The sequence below is a fragment of the Cervus elaphus genome, chromosome 29 (assembly GCF_910594005.1).
Source record: "Cervus elaphus chromosome 29, mCerEla1.1, whole genome shotgun sequence".
In the NCBI taxonomy this organism is placed as follows: Eukaryota; Metazoa; Chordata; class Mammalia; order Artiodactyla; family Cervidae; genus Cervus; species Cervus elaphus.
Window position 1 is genome coordinate 58,088,108 of NC_057843.1, and position 22,985 is coordinate 58,111,092.

Below are 22,985 nucleotides of genomic sequence, written 5' to 3' on the forward strand. Positions count from 1 at the left end.
AAACTGGCAGTCTAGATATGGGAAGCAATTCTTAGGGATTTATTTGTGGCCATCCTCAATTGCCTAGAATCTGGGTGTGTTTGATTAAATACATCTTGAAACATGTTGAAAATTACCTGTCAATAGACCAGCCTAAAGCGATCTACATGTACTAACTAAAGGGAACTGAATATACATTTTCAAATTTCCTGGTATCCCCAATAATATCCTTTTGATAGCGTTTTATTTTAATAAAAATGGTGCAAGATAATTTGCAAATGAGTAAGGCATGTTGTAAAGAAATTGACTTTTCTTCTTCAATGTGCTTTATCCAGTAACTTTTTTTTTTTCAGTTTGCCAAGCATTGGACAGAATCAAATGGCCTGGAATCTACATCATTAACTCCAGTATTATGCAGGGCATCTGCCAATAAATTAAAGAACAAAGAAAATGTATATACTCCTAAGTCCACTGTAAAGAATGAAGAGTGCTTTGTATTTCCTGAGCCAAAGACTCCAGTTAATAAGAACCAGTATAAAAGAGAAATACTCACTACACCCAATCATTACAGTACACCCTCAAAAGGTATTTGCTGTTTAGATTCAACAGTAGCAAAATATCTCAAAATTCCTTCTTCTTACCTTGCTAAATAAACATATAGCAGATCAGAAATGGCTAGCATTGCCCTCAGGAATTATAGGAGAAGCCAGGCTGTTTTTTAAGCGTATGTTATTTGCATTAGTTGGAATGAAAGCATATTAATCAACTTCAGATTTTTCTCAAATGTTATTAAGTTTTTCTCTTTCCCACATTTATAGAGTTGAATCATAGCATCATAGAATATCAAAGGTGAAAGGCAAGTTATTGCTGATTTAATCCCCTTACCCTTTTCACAGCTGAGGAACCTGAGGCTCGGATGAGTGAAGGGGTTTGCCCAAGGTCGTACATGTAGGCTGAGACCTTGCTTGCCCCTCTGCCCCCTCATAGAAGGACTCCATTCAAGTCTTTGCTGAGCCCTTCTTACTCGTCTGGAGCTCCAGTTCTGGTGTCTGATCCTGTTCTGCCTGTTCTATCACTGATGCCCTTCTGGATACCTAGAGCTCCGTCCATATTACAGATCTCTCATTTACCTTGATTTCCTCTTCATTTTAATCATCACCAGTTATTCAAGCTGTTTCCTTGGTGACATCTCCGTGTTTTGATTGCTGGTCTTGTCTGGGCACATTCTGTTTTGTCGCTCTGTTTAAAACACAGTGCCTAGAACTGAGTCCAGTGTCTAGTACGTGGTCTCACCAGGATGAGAGGGCTCTGCCTCCCCATGGCGTGGCGTGGTACGTAGCTGGAGCCACGCTTGGTATCTGTACCCACTCGGTGCCTGCGTGCATGCCAGGTTGCCTCAGTCTGTCTCCTCTCTGCAACCCCATGGTCTGCAGCCCTCCAGGCTCCTCTGTCCATGGGATGCTCCAGGCAAGAACACTGGAGTGGGTTGCCATGCCCTCCTCCAGGGGATCTTCCCAACTCAGGGATCAAACCTGTGTCTTTCATGTCTCCGCATTGGCAGGCGGGTTCTTTACCACTAGTGCCAGCTGGGAAACCTACTGCCTGGTATATAATGGGGGTCATTTCTGTTGAATGAAGAAATGAATAAAGTAGAGAGAGCCTGAAGGGATTTTATTTACTGTGATCTAGCCTTTGTCACTTTAAAGAAATGACACCTAAACGTTACAGTTTTCTTTCCAGCAACTGTGACCTACTTGCGTGTTAAGTTAAAACCTTAATGAATCCACACTGTGAAACATTGCCTTGTGAATGGCTGCCCACATCCTGCCATTGTGTTTCCAGTTTGCTAACTGACTGATAGCCAGTTCTAGAGTCTACTTCTTATACATAAAGATATTATGAAACACTTGGTGAGAATATTTGCTGGAAGTTCTGTTGATAGCATTATCCAGTTGAATATCCACTTTCCCTAAAATCATGAGACTGGTTTGGTGTGATGTGTGGAAGCCTGTGGTTATTTATGAGTGTTAATGAGATAATATTTGCACATAGTAGGACCTCAGTAATTGCTGCTATTGCATCGTATCGCTTTCTCTTATTTCTCTTAACATACCTACAAGGTCCTTTGTGAGTCATGAGGTTGGGCAGGGAACTAGAATGGATCTTTTACTCATCTTAACCCATTCAGGGCTTTTTTTAAAAAAATTATTAAAAAAAAATAGTCCCTTCTATTATTGACTTTAAATAAAAAATTTATATAATTCTGAAAGTTTTGAAAATATAGGTAGTTTGGAATTTATAATCTTAAAGTGTCATTACTTTACATATCTTGTCCTTGTGAGAGATTACATTGGTCAGAAGCTGTTTTTGGCCATTTTTCTTTAAACATAAGGGCTGTCAAGAAAAGCAGTGGCTGAAGCCCCAATTGATAGCCTCCATTAGCACTTTGCATTTTACTTTTGCTCTGAGTCATTTTCTTAATATTTATTTTTTATTATTATTTTGCTGCTCTGGGTCCTCATTGCAGCATGTGGGATCTAACTCCCTGACCAGGGGTTGAACCTGAGCCATCTGCCCTGGAAGCATGGAGTCTTAGCCACTGGATCACCAGGGCAGCCCCTCTGAGTCATTTTTTGACCTAAGAATTAGTTTTATTTTTCTGAATCCTGTCTAATCCATTTAATGAGAGTTTGTTGAAGGGTAACTATGTATGGTAGTAGATACCCTCAGTACACAAAGATGAAAACTCTTTTCATAGGTATTGCTGATTAATCTTATTTTCTTGTTCTTGGGGAACCAGTGAGAGTAATGCTATATAGTCATAAATAAAACAAAACCCCTGATCTCTGTTTAAAACCATGGTATCTTATATTTCTAAGCAGTATACAACTTTTAGATTATGAACAAAAAGTTAGCTAATTAGCAGTAACCAGATTGTTAATGCAGATTGGTCACAAACTATATCAGTTGGAAATACACTGCTAGAGTAAAACCCCAAATTCTGGAATGTGGAGTATAAAAATAACTAAAGCTTACAACCTCTGTAATAACTTTTGTCAGCTTTCACAGGGGACTGTTCTCTTTGCCTGACAGGAGTTGAAATGGCTATGAATTGAGTTAACACCTCTCAGTAATATATCAATTAAAGGTATAAATACAGACTGACTTTTATTTATAGAAAGGAGAATCAGTAATCATGAAGTATTATTTATATGTTCTATTTAGATTTGTTATGTGATATTTATAACAAAATCATAAGCATGGTTTTACAGTGAAGAAAAAGCAGAGTCACACTTGTAAAGCAAGATGATTTTGTTTTTATTATAAATCACATGGAAACATTTCTTTAAAGAATTAGAGTGTTAACATCACTGGGCAAGTGATTACAATATTTCTGAGCCAGTGATTGAGGTGATACATGCATTATTGATAAAAATTTTGAAACCATAGCATGTAAGCTACATATGGTTTGTATTTGTTGTTTTTCTAATAGCTGGAAACCAGTTCCTGAAAGAAACCCCAATTAAAATGCCGGTCAATTCGACAGGAACAGAGAAGTTAATAACAGGAGTCATTAGCCCTGAGAGGCGGTAAGTGTTCAGTTTTTAAGACTCTTTTGCTCTTAAGTATCTGTAACCAGATTTCCTTTTTTCACATATGATAAATCCAACTAAGGTAAAGCAGCATGTGAATTCTGTCGAGGACTGCAGGAATGTCTGTGTAAACGTCATCTGCGGTCCTTACTGAGTCTGTTGACCCTGCCTCCCTCGGGGCACTTGTGAGACTCGGCAGCAGGAGGATTGACACCTTGACTTAAAATACAGCAGGGGCTTCCTTGGTGACTCGGTGGGAGAGCACCCCCTGCCAGTGCAGGAGACATTGGTTTGACCCCGGTCTGGGATGATCCCACAGGCTGCAAGGCCGCCAAGCCTGTGAACCACAACTACTGAGATTGTGCTGTAGATCCCGGGAACTGCAGCTGCGGAAGCCTGTGTGCCCGAGAGCTGTGCTCCCCGACAGGAGAAGCCACGTTCAGTGAGAAGACCATACACTGCCGCTGGAGAGTAGGCCCTGCTCGCCACAACGAGGGAGAAGCCCGCGTCGCAGTGCGGCCCCGGCACAGCCAAAAATAAATAGATAAAAAAATACAGCCGGCTGGGAGGCTGGGGCCAGGCCTCCTGTGCCGAGGCCCGTCTTTCCCTACACTTCTGCCAGTGGGGTGTAGATGTCTACTAACAGAAGCAAAGGATCAGACCCGATGGAGCAGGCACGCATGGCATTGTTACTCATTTTCTTGATCTCATAATGAGATTGTGGTTATGTAGGAAAATATTGATACGTTGATGATGTGTACTGAAGTGTTTTAGCATAAAGGGTTGTGATATCTTCAGATGGGTTACTTTCATGGCTTATTTTTAATATATTTATTATATATACTTAAAGCAAATGTGACAAAATATTAATATAATATTAATCTAGGACTGGTTATTATGTGAGTGGTTGTTATGTATTTTCCTCAACTCTTTTACAGATTTGACATTAAAAATAAAAAAGGTAGGGGAAAAAATAATCTTGGCATTTGACTCGGGGGACAGGTGATGACTGCCCTCGGGTGGGAGATGGCTTTCGTGCTGCCTGCAGAATAAGATGGCCTGGCCTGGGCATACCTGCACCCGTCAGGCTGGACAAAAGCACCTCTGTGAGGGGCCAACAGGTGGAAGTCCAGCTCCTACTCATGAGGTTTTTGGTTTTTTTTTTCCCTCAGGTGTCGCTCAGTAGAACTCAATCTCAACCAAGTACATGTAGAGGAAACTCCGAAAAGAAAAGGAACCAAAGTGTTTGGGAGCCTTGAGAAGGGGTTGGATAAGGTTATCACAGTGCTTACCAGGAGCAAAAGGAAAGGCTCTGTCAAAGATGGGCCAAGAAGACTAAAGGTAGGTGGGCTGAAATTCTTTAGTATGGATTTTAGAAGCTGACTGCTAATTGTACTATTTTTTTTTCCCCAAAGAAAAACTGAATGCATGCATTGATTAGTATTTTTAATGTACTTATTCATCTGTTTAGCTAATATGTACATATTTTTTGAGCACCTAAAGTATACATGTTACTATGCAGTGGGCTTAATGCAGAGGTAAATTACATACAGTTGGTCTTTTGGGGGGACAAATAACTGAAATTGAAATATTCAGGTTCAGGTAGGGGGACTAATCTCAGAGGCAACGTGGAGATGAGGAAGCACAGGGCGTATGTGAGGAATTGTCTTAACGGTGGGAGCTTGTGCTAAGTTGTCCTGTTTCTGGTACACAGAAGAGTCCCTGACACATGGGTGTGTTTGTAGGCCCTCACAAAATATTTGAACGCAGGGGAAGTTAATTTGAACTTTGAGTGTGGTGTGTGTGAGGAGAATAGCAACAGGCCCAGAAGGGAGGCTGGGTGCCTCAGGGGAGAATGTTCTGAGATCCCATTTATGTTCTGTCTTAAAGTGAGAGAAGATAGGACTTCTCCATTAGTGTCTGTTACCTTGTAGAACTTACATAATTCACTGTAGTTTTATGTTTCATATGACTGTTTATTAGGCATATTTTATCCTTTTATTCTGAGATTTCTCTAGTTGGAGACAGTTGTGAGGTATTTCAAACCCTGACACTGGGATTATGAAGATCATATGTCATTTCTATGAGAATAGTAAATAAAGAAGATTAAGGAAACTTGTCCAATTATATATGTTATTGAGATGCTAAGCAGTTATCAAATACTAATGGATAACATCCTTGAAATGTTCATTCATCTATGTAAACTGTTTGGAACTTGAATGCATTTTTCAGTAGGAACTGCTGTGGTATTAGTTGGTTTTCTAGGCATTTCCCAGTGCTTCCAGAATGTAGGAGAAAAGTGACAAGATAGGAATGAGAAGCCTGGGTTGCAGCCTCAGCTTCATACAGTGTAGCTTGGTTAAGTCATTTGATCTCTGACTTTCTCAATGTCTTTATTTGTAAAAACTGGAGAGAATGTCTACTCTGGCAGCTTCACAGAGCTGGGATATGTAAACAAGACTGTATGAAATGCTACATTGCATATGAAATGCTTTATTGATATAAGGTGTTCCAGTGTCAAGTATTGTTGTTTTTGTCAGTGTTGAGCATTTTAACCCCAGTGTAGCAGAATCACAGTTCTAATTAGCACATGCTGAGCTTCTAAAACTTTATATAACTTTGGATCTTTAACTCTTTCTAATGTTTAAAGATTTTCAGAACTGAAGGACTTGCTTTAGGAGATTAGCCTCATTTTTCCACCTGGTTGTTAAGTTAAAAATTATAAACTACAGAAAATTAAAAGGATGGTACAAAGGGATTTTCCTGGTGGTCCAGTGCTCCCACTGCAGGGAACATAGGTTTGCTCCCTTGGAGAACTAAGATCCCACAAGCTTGTGAGATGGGGCAAAAAAAAGGTAAAAGATGGTATGAAGAACACCTTAGTTTTTTAAGATAGCAAACCGTATGTAGTTAAGCCCTCTTTTAGAAAGCAGTCTTTACAAATCTGAATTTTAAATAGATAAAATAAGATCACTTCTTTATTTTACAAAAAGAATCACTTGAATTGTGATTTGAAAGTGTGTAGTTTGTTATTATCTTGAAAAGACCGAGTTAATTTGGTGAAAAAAGTCCTGAGTTGGAAGCCAAGAGACAGAGGAGCTTGTCCCAGCTGTGCCTCTTGTTCCTTTTATAACCTGAAACTGAGGTTCCTGAATGCCAGTCATTTGACACTCACCTTTATATTGGCATATCAGTGTATAATCTGCACTGTTATTTTTCTGATACTTTATATGATGCATTTTAGTATATGTGCTGCCAAAGTAAGCATTATGTGATGCAGAATTAAAATAGATTTAGAGGTATAAAATGACATGCAATGATCTGCATATATTAAAAATGTAAAATTCATATACTTTGGCATACACAATGTACTTGTGAAACCACCACAATCAAGATGACTAACTTTTTAAAAGCTTGTATTTATTTAAAAGGAAACCATATATTATTAGTTTTTGCTAATTATATTTTTCTAAATCAGATTGGAACAAATACATAAAAATGTTTATCTGGGGACTTCCCTGGTGGTCTAGTGGTTCAGGCCCCATACTTCTGCTGCGCTGGGTACAGGCTTGGCCTCTTGTCAGGGAACTAAGATCCCGCATGCTATGCAGTGTGACCCAAAAAGAGTATACATGTACCACTTACAGGTATAAGTCCAGTTATAATTTTTTATCACATTTTGGGAAACCCCATCTTAAGAAACTTGTATTTCTTCTTTGGGTCATAGGTTCTTCATTTGAAAAGTAAGGTAGTGGGGTCTTTTCCACCTCAGCATTTTGTTATTTATGAAAAGAACTTAAATCTTAAAGACACAGAAGGTATAATTTTGTTTGACAGTAAAGGTAGTACTAGGAAGGCAGGGATTCTTGTCTCTGGGACCTTTTAAAACAGTGCCTGGCACCTAGTAAGCCTTCAATAAATAGTTGTTGAATGAATGGATGGACAGTTACCAATTAGGAATGAAATTATTTCTGAGAAATATGCTGTGAGTGAATGAGAAAAACCTGTTATATTCATTCCTTCATGGAATTGTCATAGAATCAGCTCCTGGGATTCTATAAAATTCCTTAAGTAATCAAGAAAGAATTAAGGAAACACATCCAACTATATACAAGTGAAATTTTCTAGGGCATTTGTTTTCTCACAGTTTATACTGCAGGACTCTATCACAGTGTAGGAAGGGGGAAATAGGCAGAGCTCAGAGAGATAGACATTATTTAATATTTATTTACTTATTTAAAAAGCTGGTAGGAGAGGAAGATGCAAGTATAAAAATAATGATATGGAGGTTATTACTAATAAACATGATTTCTCTAGGCTCTCCCAATACCATCTCAGTCCAACGTACTGAGAGTTGGTTGTAAATTCTGTTTGTCTTGAAATACTTCCATTGAAATGGTACTATACTGAGGAGTTTGGGATCTCTAAATCAGATAGGATGGTCTTTGTGTTGATGTAAGGATTTACTTCTCACCCTTCCTTTTTCTTTTTTAAGCCTCACTATAATGTGACTACAACCAGATTAGTGAATCCAGATCAACTCTTGAATGAAATAATGTCTGTTCTTCCAAAGAAGCACGTTGACTTTGTCCAGAAGGGGTAAGAAGCATGTTTGCATCTATTACTTGATGTCTTTTGAACTCTGAGAAAATATAGTTTGAGTCCCCTCTCCCCTTATTAAAAATATGTATTTCTTCCATCTCATTTTTTCCAAAAAAGCTTTTTTGATAGTGTCTGTGTTAATAATTTATTCTCTTTTGTTTTATATGGACTTTAGAAGTTTTTTAAGTGACCATATTGTCACCATGTTCAAACTTAGACTTTTCAAAATAGAAAAATCTGAATTTCTTCCAGTTTTCTTTTGCATCTTCTATTTTTCTTTAATGTTCTGCTTAACAATAATATTTATAAGTTGTAATCTAAATTTATGAGATACCTCAAACAAATCAAGGTGATATATATATATATACACACACACACACACACACACACACATGTGCACACACACACACTCCTCTTTTTTTTTTTCCCATTTATTTTTATTAGTTGGAGGCTAATTACTTTACAATATTGTAGTGGTTTTTGTCATACATTGACATGAATCAGCTATGGATTTACATGTATTCCCCATCCCGATCCCCCCTCCCACCTCCCTCTCCACCCGATTCCTCTGGGTCTTCCCAGTGCACCAGGCCCGAGCACTTGTCTCATGCATCCAACCTGGGCTGGTGATCTGTTTCACCCTAGATAATATACACATTTCGATGCTGTTCTCTCGAAACATCCCACCCTTGTCTTCTCCCACAGAGTCCAAAATTCTGTTCTGTACATCTGTGTCTCTTTTTCTGTTTTGCATATAGGGTTATCATTACCATCTTTCTAAATTCCATATATATGCGTTAGTATACTGTATTGGTCTTTATCTTTCTGGCTTACTTCACTCTGTATAATGGGCTCCAGCTTCATCCATCTCATTAGAACTGATTCAAATGAATTCTTTTTAATGGCTGAGTAATATTCCATGGTGTATATGTACCACAGCTTCCTTATCCATTCGTCTGCTGATGAGCATCTAGGTTGCTTCCATGTCCTGGCTATTATAAACAGTGCTGCGATGAACATTGGGGTGCAGGTGTCTCTTTCAGATCTGGTTTCCTTGGTATGTATGCCCAGGAGTGGGATTGCTGGGTCATATGGCAGTTCTAATTCCAGGTTTTTAAGAAATCTCCACACTGTTCTCCATAGCGGCTGTACTAGTTTGCATTCCCACCAGTGTAAGAGGGTTCCCTTTTCTCCACACCCTCTCCAGCATTTATTGCTTGTAGACTTTTGGATAGCAGCCATCCTGACTGGCGTGTAATGATACCTCACTGTGGTTTTGATTTGCATTTCTCTGATAATGAGTGATGTTGAGCATCTTTTCATGTGTTTGTTAGCCATCTGTATGTCTTCTTTGGAGAAATGTCTGTTTAGATCTTTGGCCCATTTTTCGATTGGGTCATTTATTTTTCTGGAATTGAGCTGCAGGAGTTGCTTGTATATTTTTGAGATTAATCCTTTGTTGCTTCATTTGGTATTATTTTCTCCCAATCTGAGGGCTGTCTTTTCACCTTGCTTATAGTTTCCTTTGTTGTGCAAAAGCTTTTAAGTTTAGTTAGGTCCCATTTGTTTATTTTTGCTTTTATTTCCAATATTTTGGGAGGTGGGTCATAGAGGATCCTGCTGTGATTTATGTCGGAGAGTGTTTTGCCTATGTTCTCCTCTAGGAGTTTTATAGTTTCTGGTCTTACATTTAGATCTTTAATCCATTTTGAGTTTATTTTTGTGTATGGTGTTAGAAAGTGTTCTAGTTTCATTCTTTTACAAGTGGTTGACCAGTTTTCCCAGCACCACTTGTTAAAGAGGTTGTCTTTTTTCCATTGTATATTCTTGCCTCCTTTGTCGGAGATAAGGTGTCCATAGCTTCGTGGGTTTATCTCTGGGCTTTCTATTCTGTTCCATTGGTCTATATTTCTGTCTTTGTGCCAGTACCATACTGTCTTGATGACTGTGGCTTTGTAGTATAGTCTGAAGTCAGGCAGGTTGATTCGTCCAGTTCCATTCTTCTTTCTCAAAATTACTTTGGCTATTCGAGGTTTTTTGTATTTCCATACAAATTGTGAAATTATTTGTTCTAGTTCTGTGAAAAATACCGTTGGTAGCTTGATAGGGATTGCATTGAATCTATAGATTGCTTTGGGTAGTATAGCCATTTTGACAATATTGATTCTTCCAATCCATGAACACGGTATGTTTCTCCATCTGTTTGTGTCCTCTTTGATTTCTTTCATCAGTGTTTTATAGTTTTCTATGTATAGGTCTTTTGTTTCTTTAGGTAGATATATTCCTAAGTATTTTATTCTTTTTGTTGCAATGTTGAATGGTATTGTTTCCTTAATTTCTTTCTGTTTTCTCATTGTTAGTGTATAGGAATGCAAGGGGTTTCTGCGTGTTAACTTTATATCCTGCAACTTTACTATATTCGTTGATTTGCTGTAGTAATTTTCTGGTAGAGTCTTTAGGGTTTTACACACACTCCTCTTTATGATGTCTATGTGATAGGATTGGTTTTCAGTACTTTAGAAAATATGTCACTTTCTCTCTTTCCCACTGTTGAATGAACTGCCATCAAAACCTCCTGGGTCATGATCTCATGGTTTGGACAGCCAGAACTCTTCTGGTTACTTAAGATGTTCATATTTCTAAACATTTCCACTTAGTTATGTCTCTCTAAAATTGCATTATTAAAGCACTAATAGAAGAATGAAAGCAATAAACTAGAAGGATGAAAAAACTGACTTAAAACTCAGCATTCAGAATACTAAAATCATGGCGTCCAGTCCCATCACTTCATGGCAAATAGAAGGGGGAAAAAAATGGAAACAGTGACAGATTTTATTCTTGAGCTCCAGAATCACTGTGGACATGACTGCCACCATGAAATTAAAAGACTCTTGCTCCTTGGAAGGAAAGCCATGATAAACCTAGACAGCGTATTAAAAAGCCGAGATATCACTTTGCCAACAGAGGTCTGTATAGTCAGAGCTATGGTTTTTCCAGTAGTCATGTACAGATGTGAGAATTGGACCATAAAGAAGGCTGGGTGCCAAAGAATTGATGCATTCGAATTGTGGTGCTAGAGAAGACTCTTGAGAGTCCCTTGGGCTGCAAGGAGATCAAACCAGTCAATCCTAAAGGAAATCAACCCTGAATATTCATTGGAAGAACTGATGCTGAAGCTCCAATACTTCGGCTACCTGATGCGAAGAACTGACTATTGGAAAAGTCCCCAGTGCTGGGAAAGATTGAAGGCAAAAGGAGAAGGGGGCAACAGAGGATGAGATGGTTGGATGGCATCACTGACTCAATGGACATGAATTTTAGCAAACTCTGGGAGATAGTGATGGACAGGGAAACCTGGTGTGCTATAGCCCAAGGTTGCAAAGAGGTGGACTTGACTTAGTGACTGAACAAGGACAAAGAAGAGCCACTAATAAATTAACAAAAATATTTAAATGGAACAGTCAGTAGAGAGATTTTAAGAAAGAATCTTTTGCAACAGTAATTTTACTTTTCATTATCTCTTAAGTGTTGGCAAGCACTCCTTATGTGAACCCTGGCTTTCTTCTTCAGATGTCATTAGAACACATCTAACCCTGACTTGCTCTTCATGCTTGGGGTTTATTCACAGTTGCAGAACCTCTCACTGCATCTATATGAGAAAGCTTTCAATTATTTTTCCTTTAGCATATAATCTGTCAGATCATTAACTGGCTACTAACCAATAATCTGTTCCTTGAACTTCCTGATCCACCCAAAGGTCTGCCTTGATCCCTTATTTTTCTTTTTGTCTTACCTGTTTTTACTTTCTTTGTGACAAAACAGAATAACGAACTTTTCAGTGGTGTGGTGTCACTAGTCTCTGTTATATTCCATTACTGTCTTTTTCCAATGAGGAAGAATCACTTTTTATCTTTGATGTGACTACATCGCTCTGTGCTTCCTCTTCCCATCAGGAACCTTAACTGCAGGGTATACCTTATGGCATTTCTGGTATCAACTGCTTATTTTTAATAGATCAAGCCCCAAAGGACGCAAGTAAGAAAAAGAGCGATATATTTTATAACTCTGCCCTAAAGTGTTGTAATGATCATAACCTCTTATTACTATTAGAAAATAGGGCTTCCCTTGTGGCTCAGCTGGTAAAGAATCTGCCTGCAAAGTGGGAGACCTGGGTTTGATCCCTGGGTTGGGAAGGTCCCCTGGAGAAGGGAAAGGCTACGCACTCCAGTATTCTGGCCTGGAGAATTCCATGGACTGTATAGTCCATGGGGTTGCAAAGAGTGGGACACAACTGAACGACTTTCGCTTCACTATTAGAAAAACCTCAAAAACGTGTTTCTTACTAACCAGTTGGTGGCTTCAGCTTAATTTGTATGAAAGACAGAAGTTTCTGATGAAGTGCACAAAATAAAATATTCTTCATATTCCCTCTGCTTTCTTTTGTTGTCAGCATTGTGGAAATGGCCTAACGTTTACAGGTTACCATTGAGAGTTGCATAAAGGATGCCAAAAGATTTCTTAAGCATAAATGGCTTGTGTAGCTATGAATAAAGCACTTTATTTGGAGCGAGGGAGAATTCTGATATAAGCCTTTTCAGCTTTTTTTTTTTTTTTTTTTTTAAAGATTCTGGTTCGGCTTTTGGGAAAACACTAGTCATACTCCATCACTAATGCATAGCTAGGTCATCTGGAAACTCTAAGCAGTACTACATTGCTTAATATGAAATCATGGTTCATTTTCCCCACTGGCCTCCTAGAGGCTTAGAAATCTCTTGTATTATACAGAATATTCATGATCCTCCTGCTAACTGGCTCCTTATCTTGTTTTTCACAGCTATACACTGAAGTGTCAAACACAGTCGGATTTTGGCAAAGTGACGATGCAGTTTGAGCTAGAAGTGTGCCAGCTTCAGAAACCTGACGTGGTGGGCATCCGGAGGCAGCGGCTTAAGGGTGATGCCTGGGTCTACAAGAGATTAGTGGAAGACATCCTGTCTAGCTGCAAGGTTTAATTGATGGATGGTCTCCTTCCTGCTTGATGAGTGTGGGTGTGATACAGCCTATGTGGAGCCTGGTGTGACTGGTTTGATTTTTCAAGTCCACTGGAAGTACAAACTCATGTCTAAAGAGCTGTCTCAAAGACCAATATCTTTGTTTTTAGACAGAAGATACTATTTTGTGGGTGAACCTAAGGCAAGCCCGTCTGTCATTATCTATTACTGTCTTTTTAAATCATGCGCTTTATATATTAATAACTGTTTACTTTCTTAGAGTCACTTTCATACATGAATGTAAGCTCTTAACTATGTCTTCTTTTTAATGTGTAATTTCTTTCTGAAATAAAATCATTTGTGAACATAGCAGGCTTCTCCTCTTCTTTGATTTTGATCCAAATAAAACCTCAAATGGCTTCTTGACTATTAAATAGAGACTATTTGGAGTATGTTTTATCTGTTATCAAATATGCCTTGGGCAGAAAAACAGATAAGAATTCATTTGCATAATTTTTTCCTGTCTCTGATTTAAGTAGGATTTATTGAGATCGTTAACTAAGTCACAGCTGTGGTTACCAGAGTTAAACAACACATTTAATATGTTGAATAAAAGAGTGTTGACTTCAGTAAGTGTGTTCAGTCAACAATGATAAGTATCTGAACTATGAACCCCAATGAAATGTTACTTTATAGTAATTTTCCATAAGTCTCAAGATTGGCCTCAAATTTGTCTTTTTATTTCATTTTACTGGTCTCTAAAGGTCAGCGCTAAAGTTATATTTGTATGGATTTTACGAGTTAAACTAGTTGGAGAAAAAAATAGGAGTGTTTCTAGTCAGTAGTGAGGAAATGTTTTATCATTCATTTGTTCAGTAAACATTTACTAAGTATTTATAAGCATTAGGTTCTAGTTCTGAATATCAAACTGTCTAATAAACTCAAGTTCAGTCTGTTAGCAGGTTGTGTATGTGTGAGTCACTTCAGTCATGTTCATCTCTTTGTGACCCTGTGGACCGTAACTCGGCAGGTTTCTCTGTCCATGGAATTCTCTAGGCAAGAACACTAGAGTGGGTTGCCCTTCCCTTCTCCAGGGGATCTTCCTGACCCAGGATTGAACCCCCATCTCTTACATCCCTACATCCTAGCGCCACCTGGGAAGCCCATTAAAAGGGCAGATGCATATAAATCAACCAGTACTTACAGTATAGAGGGCATGATCAACTTTGTCTGGAGGAGTAAGGGGTGACTTCTTGAAGGAAATTGTATTTGGTCTTGAAAGATAGATGAGTTCAATAGAAAGAGAAGACCGTATGACATTCTTGGCAGCATGAATGTGCAAAGGCATGGGATGATAAAATGGCTCGTGTGTTTAGGGTACAGGCAGAAGGTGCCACAGGGAGGATAGCGGGAGATGAGGATTCAAAAGTTTAGCTGGAAATAAGTGATAAAAACTTGAACGAACTTGAAGCCTCCACTAAACTGTTTTGATAAAGGAGTGCTGTCAAAGAGTTTAAAAATTTTTTATAGCAGCTTTACTGAAATACAGTTCACATCCTATAAAGTTACCCCTTTAAAGTATACAGTTCAGTGGTTCTTAGTATATTCCCATTTGTGCAACCATCACCACAATCTAATTTTAGTTTTCACCACCTGAAAGAGAACCCTTGTACCCATTAGTGTTGACTCCCAATTCTCGACACACCCCGCCAACCCCACAGCCCCTGGCAACCACTAATCTACTTTCTGCCTCTATGGACTTGACTATTATGGACATTTGATATAAATGAAATCTTATATGTGTTCTTTGGGGTCTAGCTTCCTTCAGCTTAGCATAGTATTTTTAAGATTCATCATGTTGTAGCATATTTTAGGACTTCTTTCTGTTTTACTGCTGAAAGATATTCCATTGTATGGATATATCACATATTTATCCATTTATCAGTTGATGGATATTTGGGTTGTTTCTGCTTCATGGCTATTATAAATAATGCTGCTCTGGATATTTGTGTACAAGTTTTTGTGTGGACATAGGTGTTCAATTCTCTCGTGTGTATACCTAGGATTGGAATTGCTGAGTCATCTAACATTTTGAGAAAGTGACAAATTGCTTATCATTTTATGATTCCACCAGCAATGTATGAGGGTTCTAATTTTTTCACATTTATATTCTAGCATTTCTTATTGTCTTTTATTTTAGCCCTGCAAAGTGGTACAAAGTGGTATCTCAGTATGATTTTCATTTGCTTTTCCCTAATGACTAATGATATTGAGCATTTTTTCATGTGCCTGTTGGCCATTTATACATTTTTTTTTTTTTTTTTTTTGAGAAATATCTGTTTACATCCTTTGCCCATTTTTACTTGGGCTGTTTTTCTTTTTACTGTTGAGTTGTAAGAATTCTATGGTTCTAGATATAAGTCTCTTTTCAAATACATGATTTGTAATTTTTTAATTATTGTGTAGGTTGTCTTTGTACTTCTTGATGGTGTCTTTTGAAGAACAGAAGTTTTAATTTTCTAAAGCCCAATTTATCTATTTTTATAAGACATAAGAGAAGGATCACTCTTCTGTTTCTATAGCAGATGGCATGGTCTAGAACAGTGATTCTCAATAACTTTTGACCATGAACCATAGTAAGAAGCACATTTTGCTTTAGGATCCATCACATAAACACATTTTAAAAACACTGCTTAACCTTAATATAAGAAATACTATTTTATATTTTATTTTCTTTTTTGAACATCTGGTCTACAATTGCAATCCTTAAATTGGAGTTTTTAGTATATTTACCTTTAAAATTTTTTAAAAATTAAAAATCTTTTTTGGGGGATCAATTCAGTCTAGAAATGCTGTTATTAGTTCTGCTCCCCATCAGACTGGATCAAGTTAAAATAGGTCCCCTGATTGCTATTTGGGCTAAAATCTTCCTTTTCTTTAAGAAAAAATGTTAATAGTTGCCGTATCATCTAAAAATCTGTCACTTAGTTCTAATTCTGTAGAACCATTTGGAGAATTAAAGGGATATAGGTGTAGTTAAGTAAATGAGGCTGGGTTAGTTCTCAAGAGGCAAATACGGTTTAGATTTTTGACACTAAATCTACAAAGTTGTAAGTTGGCTTTGTTCTCCATCATCCAGCCATAGTTGGGCTTCTTTGTAGGGCCTGTGTGATTTTATGTCCAGAGGAAGGCAGTGTAAAGGAGAATGAGGGAATTTGTAAAGGATTGTTGAAGGAATTGGGAGTTTGAAAACTGGAGGACTCAGAAGGGGAGAGAGTATGTGTCTTGTTTTAGTGAGAATAACAGGCAAAGAAAGTCCAGTGAAGAGTTGGAGGTAGAGGTCATATCTTATTCATCTTTGTGTGTGCAGCATGTAGTAGTCTCTGGAATATAGTAGGGGCTCAGTACATGCTTATCAAGTTTAACCGCATTGAACTCCGTTTTTGGCCACACTGCGTGGCATGTGGGATCTTAGTTCCTGGACCAATGATTGAACCCAGTCCCTGTTCAGCGGAAGTGTGAGTCTTCACCACTGAACCAGCGGGAAAGTCCCTGAGCCATATTGAACTTAAACTCACAATAAAGAGCTTTCAGAAAAACTCCAAGCTACCAGACAAAAGACACTTAGACTACTGCCCTACTGTCCAACTTAGACATGTTGGACAGCTATTTGTGAGATGGGTCATAGAAGGGATTTAAGTATGAGCTGAACCAACAGTCCTGAAGTTCCTGTCTGCCTTAGCATCTGCGGTCCAGTAACATCATGGAATACCAAACAACATCCAGTTGTTTGGATGTTGGCAGCAGAGAGAGAGCCCCAGAAGCTTTTGCGGCATCATTATAGGTAGTTTTGAATATTTTGGAAGTTAGGAATGATAGAATGGTGACTGAATCTCAGGAGCCATAAAAGATTGTGTTTGTTGACTGTGATAGGGAGAAACAAAGCGAAGATTACAGAGCTGTCAGCTACCGAGGGCCCACTGTGTGCCGGATACTGTGCTGGATGGTCTGTATCAGGGGTCAGCAAACAGGCTGGTGGGCCACCCTGCAGTCTTTCTGGCACAGTTTTATGGGAGCATGGCCAATGTAAAATAGCTCGTATTGTCTATTTTTGTTTCTTAGTGGCAGGGTTGATTGGTTTTTATAATGTATGACCAAGAAAACAGAAAGTATTTACTATCATAAAGTATTTACAGAAAAAGTTTGCTGACCCCTGACTTAGTGTTTTCAAATCATCATAACATGTATTACACACATTAACTCATTTAGCTTTACATTAACTCTGCAAGGCCGGTGGTATCCCTTTTCACAGAAGGGAACACCGAGGCTCAGAAAGACAAATTAATAACTCTCTTCAGGTTGTATAAAGCTTAAAAGTGCATTGGATTTGAACCAGGCATGATGGGCTCCAAAGTATAGAGGTAATACCTCTCCTGAAATTGTACCATGTAGGAAAGCATGGTTGTATTATAAATGTAATATATAATAGAATTATAAATATAAAGCATTTATTATATAAGCTATGTATTAAAATATTGCTTTCTTATAGCAGCAATTTTACACAAAATGGTTAAGACATAGGAAAACATCACTCTTTCAGACTTCTTTACAGTGTAATAAGTGTATTACAGTTGAGTGTGTTATGTGATTCTCTTTAGTAAAAGTAACGAGTTCAAAGTCTTCCTGAGTAAGGAGAATACAGTCTATTAAGGGAATAAGAATTGAATGATTTTCAGCTTCTGGATTCCACAGTGATTTCATGTATTTTTAAAGAGCTTAGTTTTATAATTATGATTATTGTGTAATACAGGCCTGTAGAATTATATATTTAAAAGCCTTTCTTATAAAGTAGGATCCACTTCCTTTCCTTTTCCAGTTTCTAGAGACTGCTTGCAATTCTCAGCTTGTGGCCATCAGCCTCCATCTTCAAAGATGATTCCATTGGGTCTACCCAGACGATGCAGGATTATTTTCCTATTATAGGGCCAGCTGTTTGGCAACTTTATCTGAAAGCTTTATTCTCCTTTGACATGTAATATATCATCTTCATATATTCTAGAAATTAGATTGCAGTGTCTTTGATTGGAGGGCATTCTTCTGCCTATCACAATGGTCAACTGATTTTTGACAAAGAGGTCAAGACAATTTGATGAGGAAAGGATAGCATTTTCAACAAATGGTGCTCAGATACTTTGATATCCACATGTAAAGATGAAGTTGGACTCCTACCTCAGTTCACTTCAGTTCAGTTGCTCAGTCGTGTCCGACTCTGTGCGACCCCATGAACCACAGCACACACCAGGCTTCCCTGTCCATCACCAACTCCAGGAGTCTACCCAAACTCATGTCCATCGAGTCGGTGATGCCATCCAACCATCTCATCCTCTGTCGTCCCCTCCTCCTCCTGCCCTCAATCTTTCCAAGCATCAGGGTCTTTTCAAATGAGTCAGCTCTTCGCATGAGGTGGCCAAAGTATTGAAGTTTCAGTATCAGCATCAGTCCTTCCAATGAACACCCAAGACTGATCTTGAGGATGGACTGGTTGGATCTCCTTGCAGCCCAAGGGACTCTCAAGAGTCTTCTCCAACACCATAGTTCAAAAGCATCAATTCTTTAGTGCTCAGCTTTCTTTATAGTCCAACTCTCACATCCATACATTACCACTGGAAAAACCATAGCCTTGACCAGATGGACCTTTGTTGGCAAAGTAATGTCTCTGCTTTTTAATGTGCTATCTAGGTTGGTCATCACTTTCCTTCCAAGGAGTAAGCATCTTTTAATTTCATGGCTGCAATCACCATCTGCAGTGATTTTGTAGCCCAAAAAATTAAGTCTGACACTGTTTCCACTGTTTCCCCATCTATTTGCCATGAAGTGATGGGACCAGATGCCATGATCTTAGTTTTCTGAATGTTGAGCTTTAAGCCAACTTTTTCAGTCTCCTCTTTCACTTTCATCAAGAGGCTCTTTAGTTCTTCGGACTCCTACCTCACACCATATAAAAAATAAAGTGTATCAGTGACTTAAATGTGAAAGCTAAAATGATAAAAATACTTTAAAAATACAGGATTAAATATGACGTTGGATTTGTTTTGTTGCCGTTCAGTCGTTCTGTCATGTCCGCCTCTCTGCGACCCCATGGACTATAGAGTGCCAGGCTCCTCTGTCTTCCACTGTCTGCCGGAGTTTGTTCCAATTCATGTCCGTTGAGCCGGGGATGCTATTAATATCTAACTATCTCATCCTCTGCTGACCCCTTCTTTTGTCTTCAATCTTGGATTAGGCAATGGTTACTTAGATATGACATGAAATGCACAAGCAACAAGAGGAAAAGTTGATACTTTGTCAAAAAAACTTGTTTCAAAGGACACCACCAACAAAGTGAGACAACAACCTACAGAATGGGAGAAAACATTTGCTAAACACTTTTCTGGTAAAAGACTTGCACCCAAAAAATAAAAGAATTCTTATAAGTCAACCCTAAGAAAATAACACAACTTAAAAAATGAATGAAAGATCTGAATTGATGCTTCATCAAAGATAAACAAATGGCAAATAAATACACGACAAGGTGCTTAACATCATTTGTCACTGGAGAATTTCTAATTAAAGTGAGATACTATTGGCATGGCTGAAATCCAGAAAAGATGTGGAGCAGCAGGAACTCTTATTCATTGCTGGTAGAAATGCAAAATGGTGCATGCACTCAGGAAGACGTTTTGATAGTTTCTTACAATGCTAAATGTTATCTCATTATATAACCCAGTAATTGTGCTCTGAAGTCTTTACCCAATTGATTTGAAAACTTAGGTTCACAAAAAGATCTGCATGTGAATGTTTATAATAACTTCATTCATAATTGCCCAAAATTGGAAGCCACAAAAATGTCCTTCAATATTTGACTGGATAAACAAACTGTGGTACACTCATACAGTGGAAAATTATTCAGCAATAAAAAGAAATGAGCTATCAAGTCATGAAAAGACATGGAAGAACATTAAACAGATTGCTGTGTGAAAGAAATCAATCTGAAGAGACTATCTACTGTGTGGTTGCAGTCGTTCTGGAAAAGGCTAAACTGGAGACATTAAAACGATCAATGTGATGGCAAGGAGTGTTGAATAGGCGAAGTGCAGGGAATTTTTAGGGTGGTAAAGCTACTGTATGATACTTTAGTGGTGGGTACATAATATGCATTTGTCAAAATCTATCGAACTTTCAGCACAGTGAGTAAATATTTGTTGTAATCTATTCAGGCTGCTGTAGCCATGAACCATAGGCTTAAACATTTATTTCTCACAGTTCTGGAGGCTGGAAAGTCCAAGCTCAAGGCACTGGCAGATGCTTGCTTCCTGGTTCAGAGACAAATGTCTTCTCGTTGTGACCTCACATGAAGGAAGGAGTGAGTGAGTTCTCTGGGGTCTTTTGTAAAGGCACTAATTCCATTCACAAGGGCCTCATCCTCATGACATAATCACCTTCTAAAGGTCCCACCCCCACATAGCGTCGCATTGGGGATTAGGTTTCAACATATGAATTAGGGAGTAAGGGACAGACACAAGCCTTCATTCTATAGCATGACTGTAATATGAATTTGCAAAAAATCGTTTAGAAGGTGGGATAACCCAGGAAGAAATGTACACTGTGACAAGAGGATCTAACTGTATTACAGATATATGAAACAACCTCTTTAAAGGGAATGGAGGAAAAGGCGCTGACCTAAGTAACTTTGGAAATGAGGGATGTGTGTAAGACTCAGTGCAAAAGGAACCACACAGAAGCACTCTACTCTCAGTGATAAAGTTGTTTCTCATGGGAACACAGGTTAACACTTTCGGTACTTGTCAAATTCTGATACTTCTGATATTGGAACTGAAGTAAATGGATTTTGGGTGGTGGAAGCCAGATTTCTCACCATTGGAGTAAGAATTTACAGATAAACAAGGGAAGGAAACTAGAATGATCTATGCAGTGTTTACCTTAGTATAGATACAGATGGTTACATATAGAAATACATAAACCTATATATAAACACACAAGTTCATATTCCTATGTGTATTTCTTCTGTCAGCTGAGAAAGTTTCAAAGACATTTGGGAGCAGCAAGCAGACTTAAGGCTCAGATCTCAGCTCCTAATATTATTCTCTAAAGAAGGAACTAGGGCTCCTTGGAGAACTGGCTGATTCTGGGGCTGCGGCTGGAAATGTGGAAGATGAGTCTGGATCATCTGTTAGTGCCAGAAAGTGGGGAAGTGCTAACAACAACAGTGACACCCACATTGATAAGGGTGTGTCATTAAGTGGAAGCATTGGAGTTGTTGGCAAGTTTAAATATTTAAGATGTTTAAAATGGCCATTACTATAACAGCTCTGTTTATGGCCTAGCTGGGAGACTGAGCAATTGCTTGGCCTCTGAGAGATTCTGGTTCTCAATTGTAAAACGGAAGAAATAATGCCCTCCATGAAGAGGGATTACAAGAATTGTTAGACTATGAGTACAACTCGGCACAGGGTCCCCCGAAAAGGTCCACAGACAAGCTTCACAATGTCCTCCTCACTGGAATCTGTGGAGTGGCCTTGCCAAAACAGATCTGATACACACGGCCAGCCCTAGTCCTTCCTCTACCAAATTTAACACCCCCAAATGATTAGCCAGTTAACCTCATGCCATTTGTTGAATATTCGTTATTGACTCACTTTAAGAAATTTTTGATCAGCCGTGGGTGTTCATCAGAAGGACTGATGTTGAAGCTGAAACTCCAATACTTTGGCCACCTGATGCGAAGAGCTGAGTCATTTGGAAAGACCCTGATGCTGGGAAAGATTGAGGGCAGGAGGAGAAGGGGACGACAGGATGAGATGATTGGATGGCATCACTGACTCAATGGACATGAGTTTGGCTAAACTCCGTGAGTTGGTGATGGACAGGGAGGCCTGGCCTGCTGCGGTCCATTGGGTCGCAAAGAGTCGGACATGACTGAACAACTGAACTGAATTTATTTTAATTGGAGGATAATTGCTTTACAATATTATGGTTTTTGTCATACATCAGCATAAATCTGCCACAGGTATTCATATGTCCCCCTATATTGACTCACTTTTAACTTCATTTGGTTCAGCTACTCAGTCAACATTGAATTTGAACTTGGACTAGGTGGGATGTGGGAAAGAATTCATGTATTATCTTGCCATCAAGGTGCTACGGGTCTCAATGAAATATACACTGGGCAGCACCCAGATGCACAGAAGTTCACAATGGCTTCTGGTGTCTCCTTCCTGCCCAGTCCTCGTCTAAGTCAGTGTTACAGAAGGCACCTGTTCCTCATGGCATATTAGAAGGGCCCGGCTGTGACCTCTTATTTGAAATTTGAGGCATTGCGAAGACTTCTCTACGCCCAGCTGTGGTGTTTGTACCACTGTCTATGAGACTGGGCACTTTAGCAGGAAGAGCACTGGATGCTAGGACTCAGGCCCCGGGAGAACTCTGCAGACCTGAGACGGTTGTGTGACCTTGGGTAAGTCACTGTTTGTCTCCAGGTTTGATTCTATAAACATGACATGTACATGGAAACACAGACCACAAAGATGTACAGACCTCTTTCAGGATCCCTCTTAGCTGACACCAAGGTTTGCTGTGTAATTTGGAATGATGGATTAAAATTTAGCCAAGAAAAGTAGCTCTGATGGAGTGGCTACAAACACCTCAACAGGTGATATAAACATAAGGATACTCTGACTCGGACAACATGCTGACTCTGTATTCAGATGTCCATTCTGCTGATCTGCTTATTTTTCTGAATTCCCATTCTGGCTTATACACT

General features: G+C 38.8%; 1 protein-coding gene across 4 annotated transcripts in view; it reads left to right on the top strand.

Moving 5' to 3' along the window:
- The window catches only part of MELK (maternal embryonic leucine zipper kinase), a 72,599-nt gene extending 59,065 nt beyond the window's left edge, over positions 1-13,534 (top strand). For all 4 annotated transcript variants that reach the window (XM_043891222.1, XM_043891223.1, XM_043891225.1 and 1 more), the window contains 5 exons: positions 333-564; positions 3,473-3,569; positions 4,745-4,913; positions 8,068-8,171; positions 13,009-13,534. In XM_043891222.1, coding sequence (XP_043747157.1) covers positions 333-564; positions 3,473-3,569; positions 4,745-4,913; positions 8,068-8,171; positions 13,009-13,186 — 780 coding nt within the window. In that variant the 3' untranslated portion in view covers positions 13,187-13,534. The remainder of the gene's footprint in view (positions 1-332; positions 565-3,472; positions 3,570-4,744; positions 4,914-8,067; positions 8,172-13,008) is intronic.
- Positions 13,535-22,985: the final 9,451 nt, after the last annotated feature.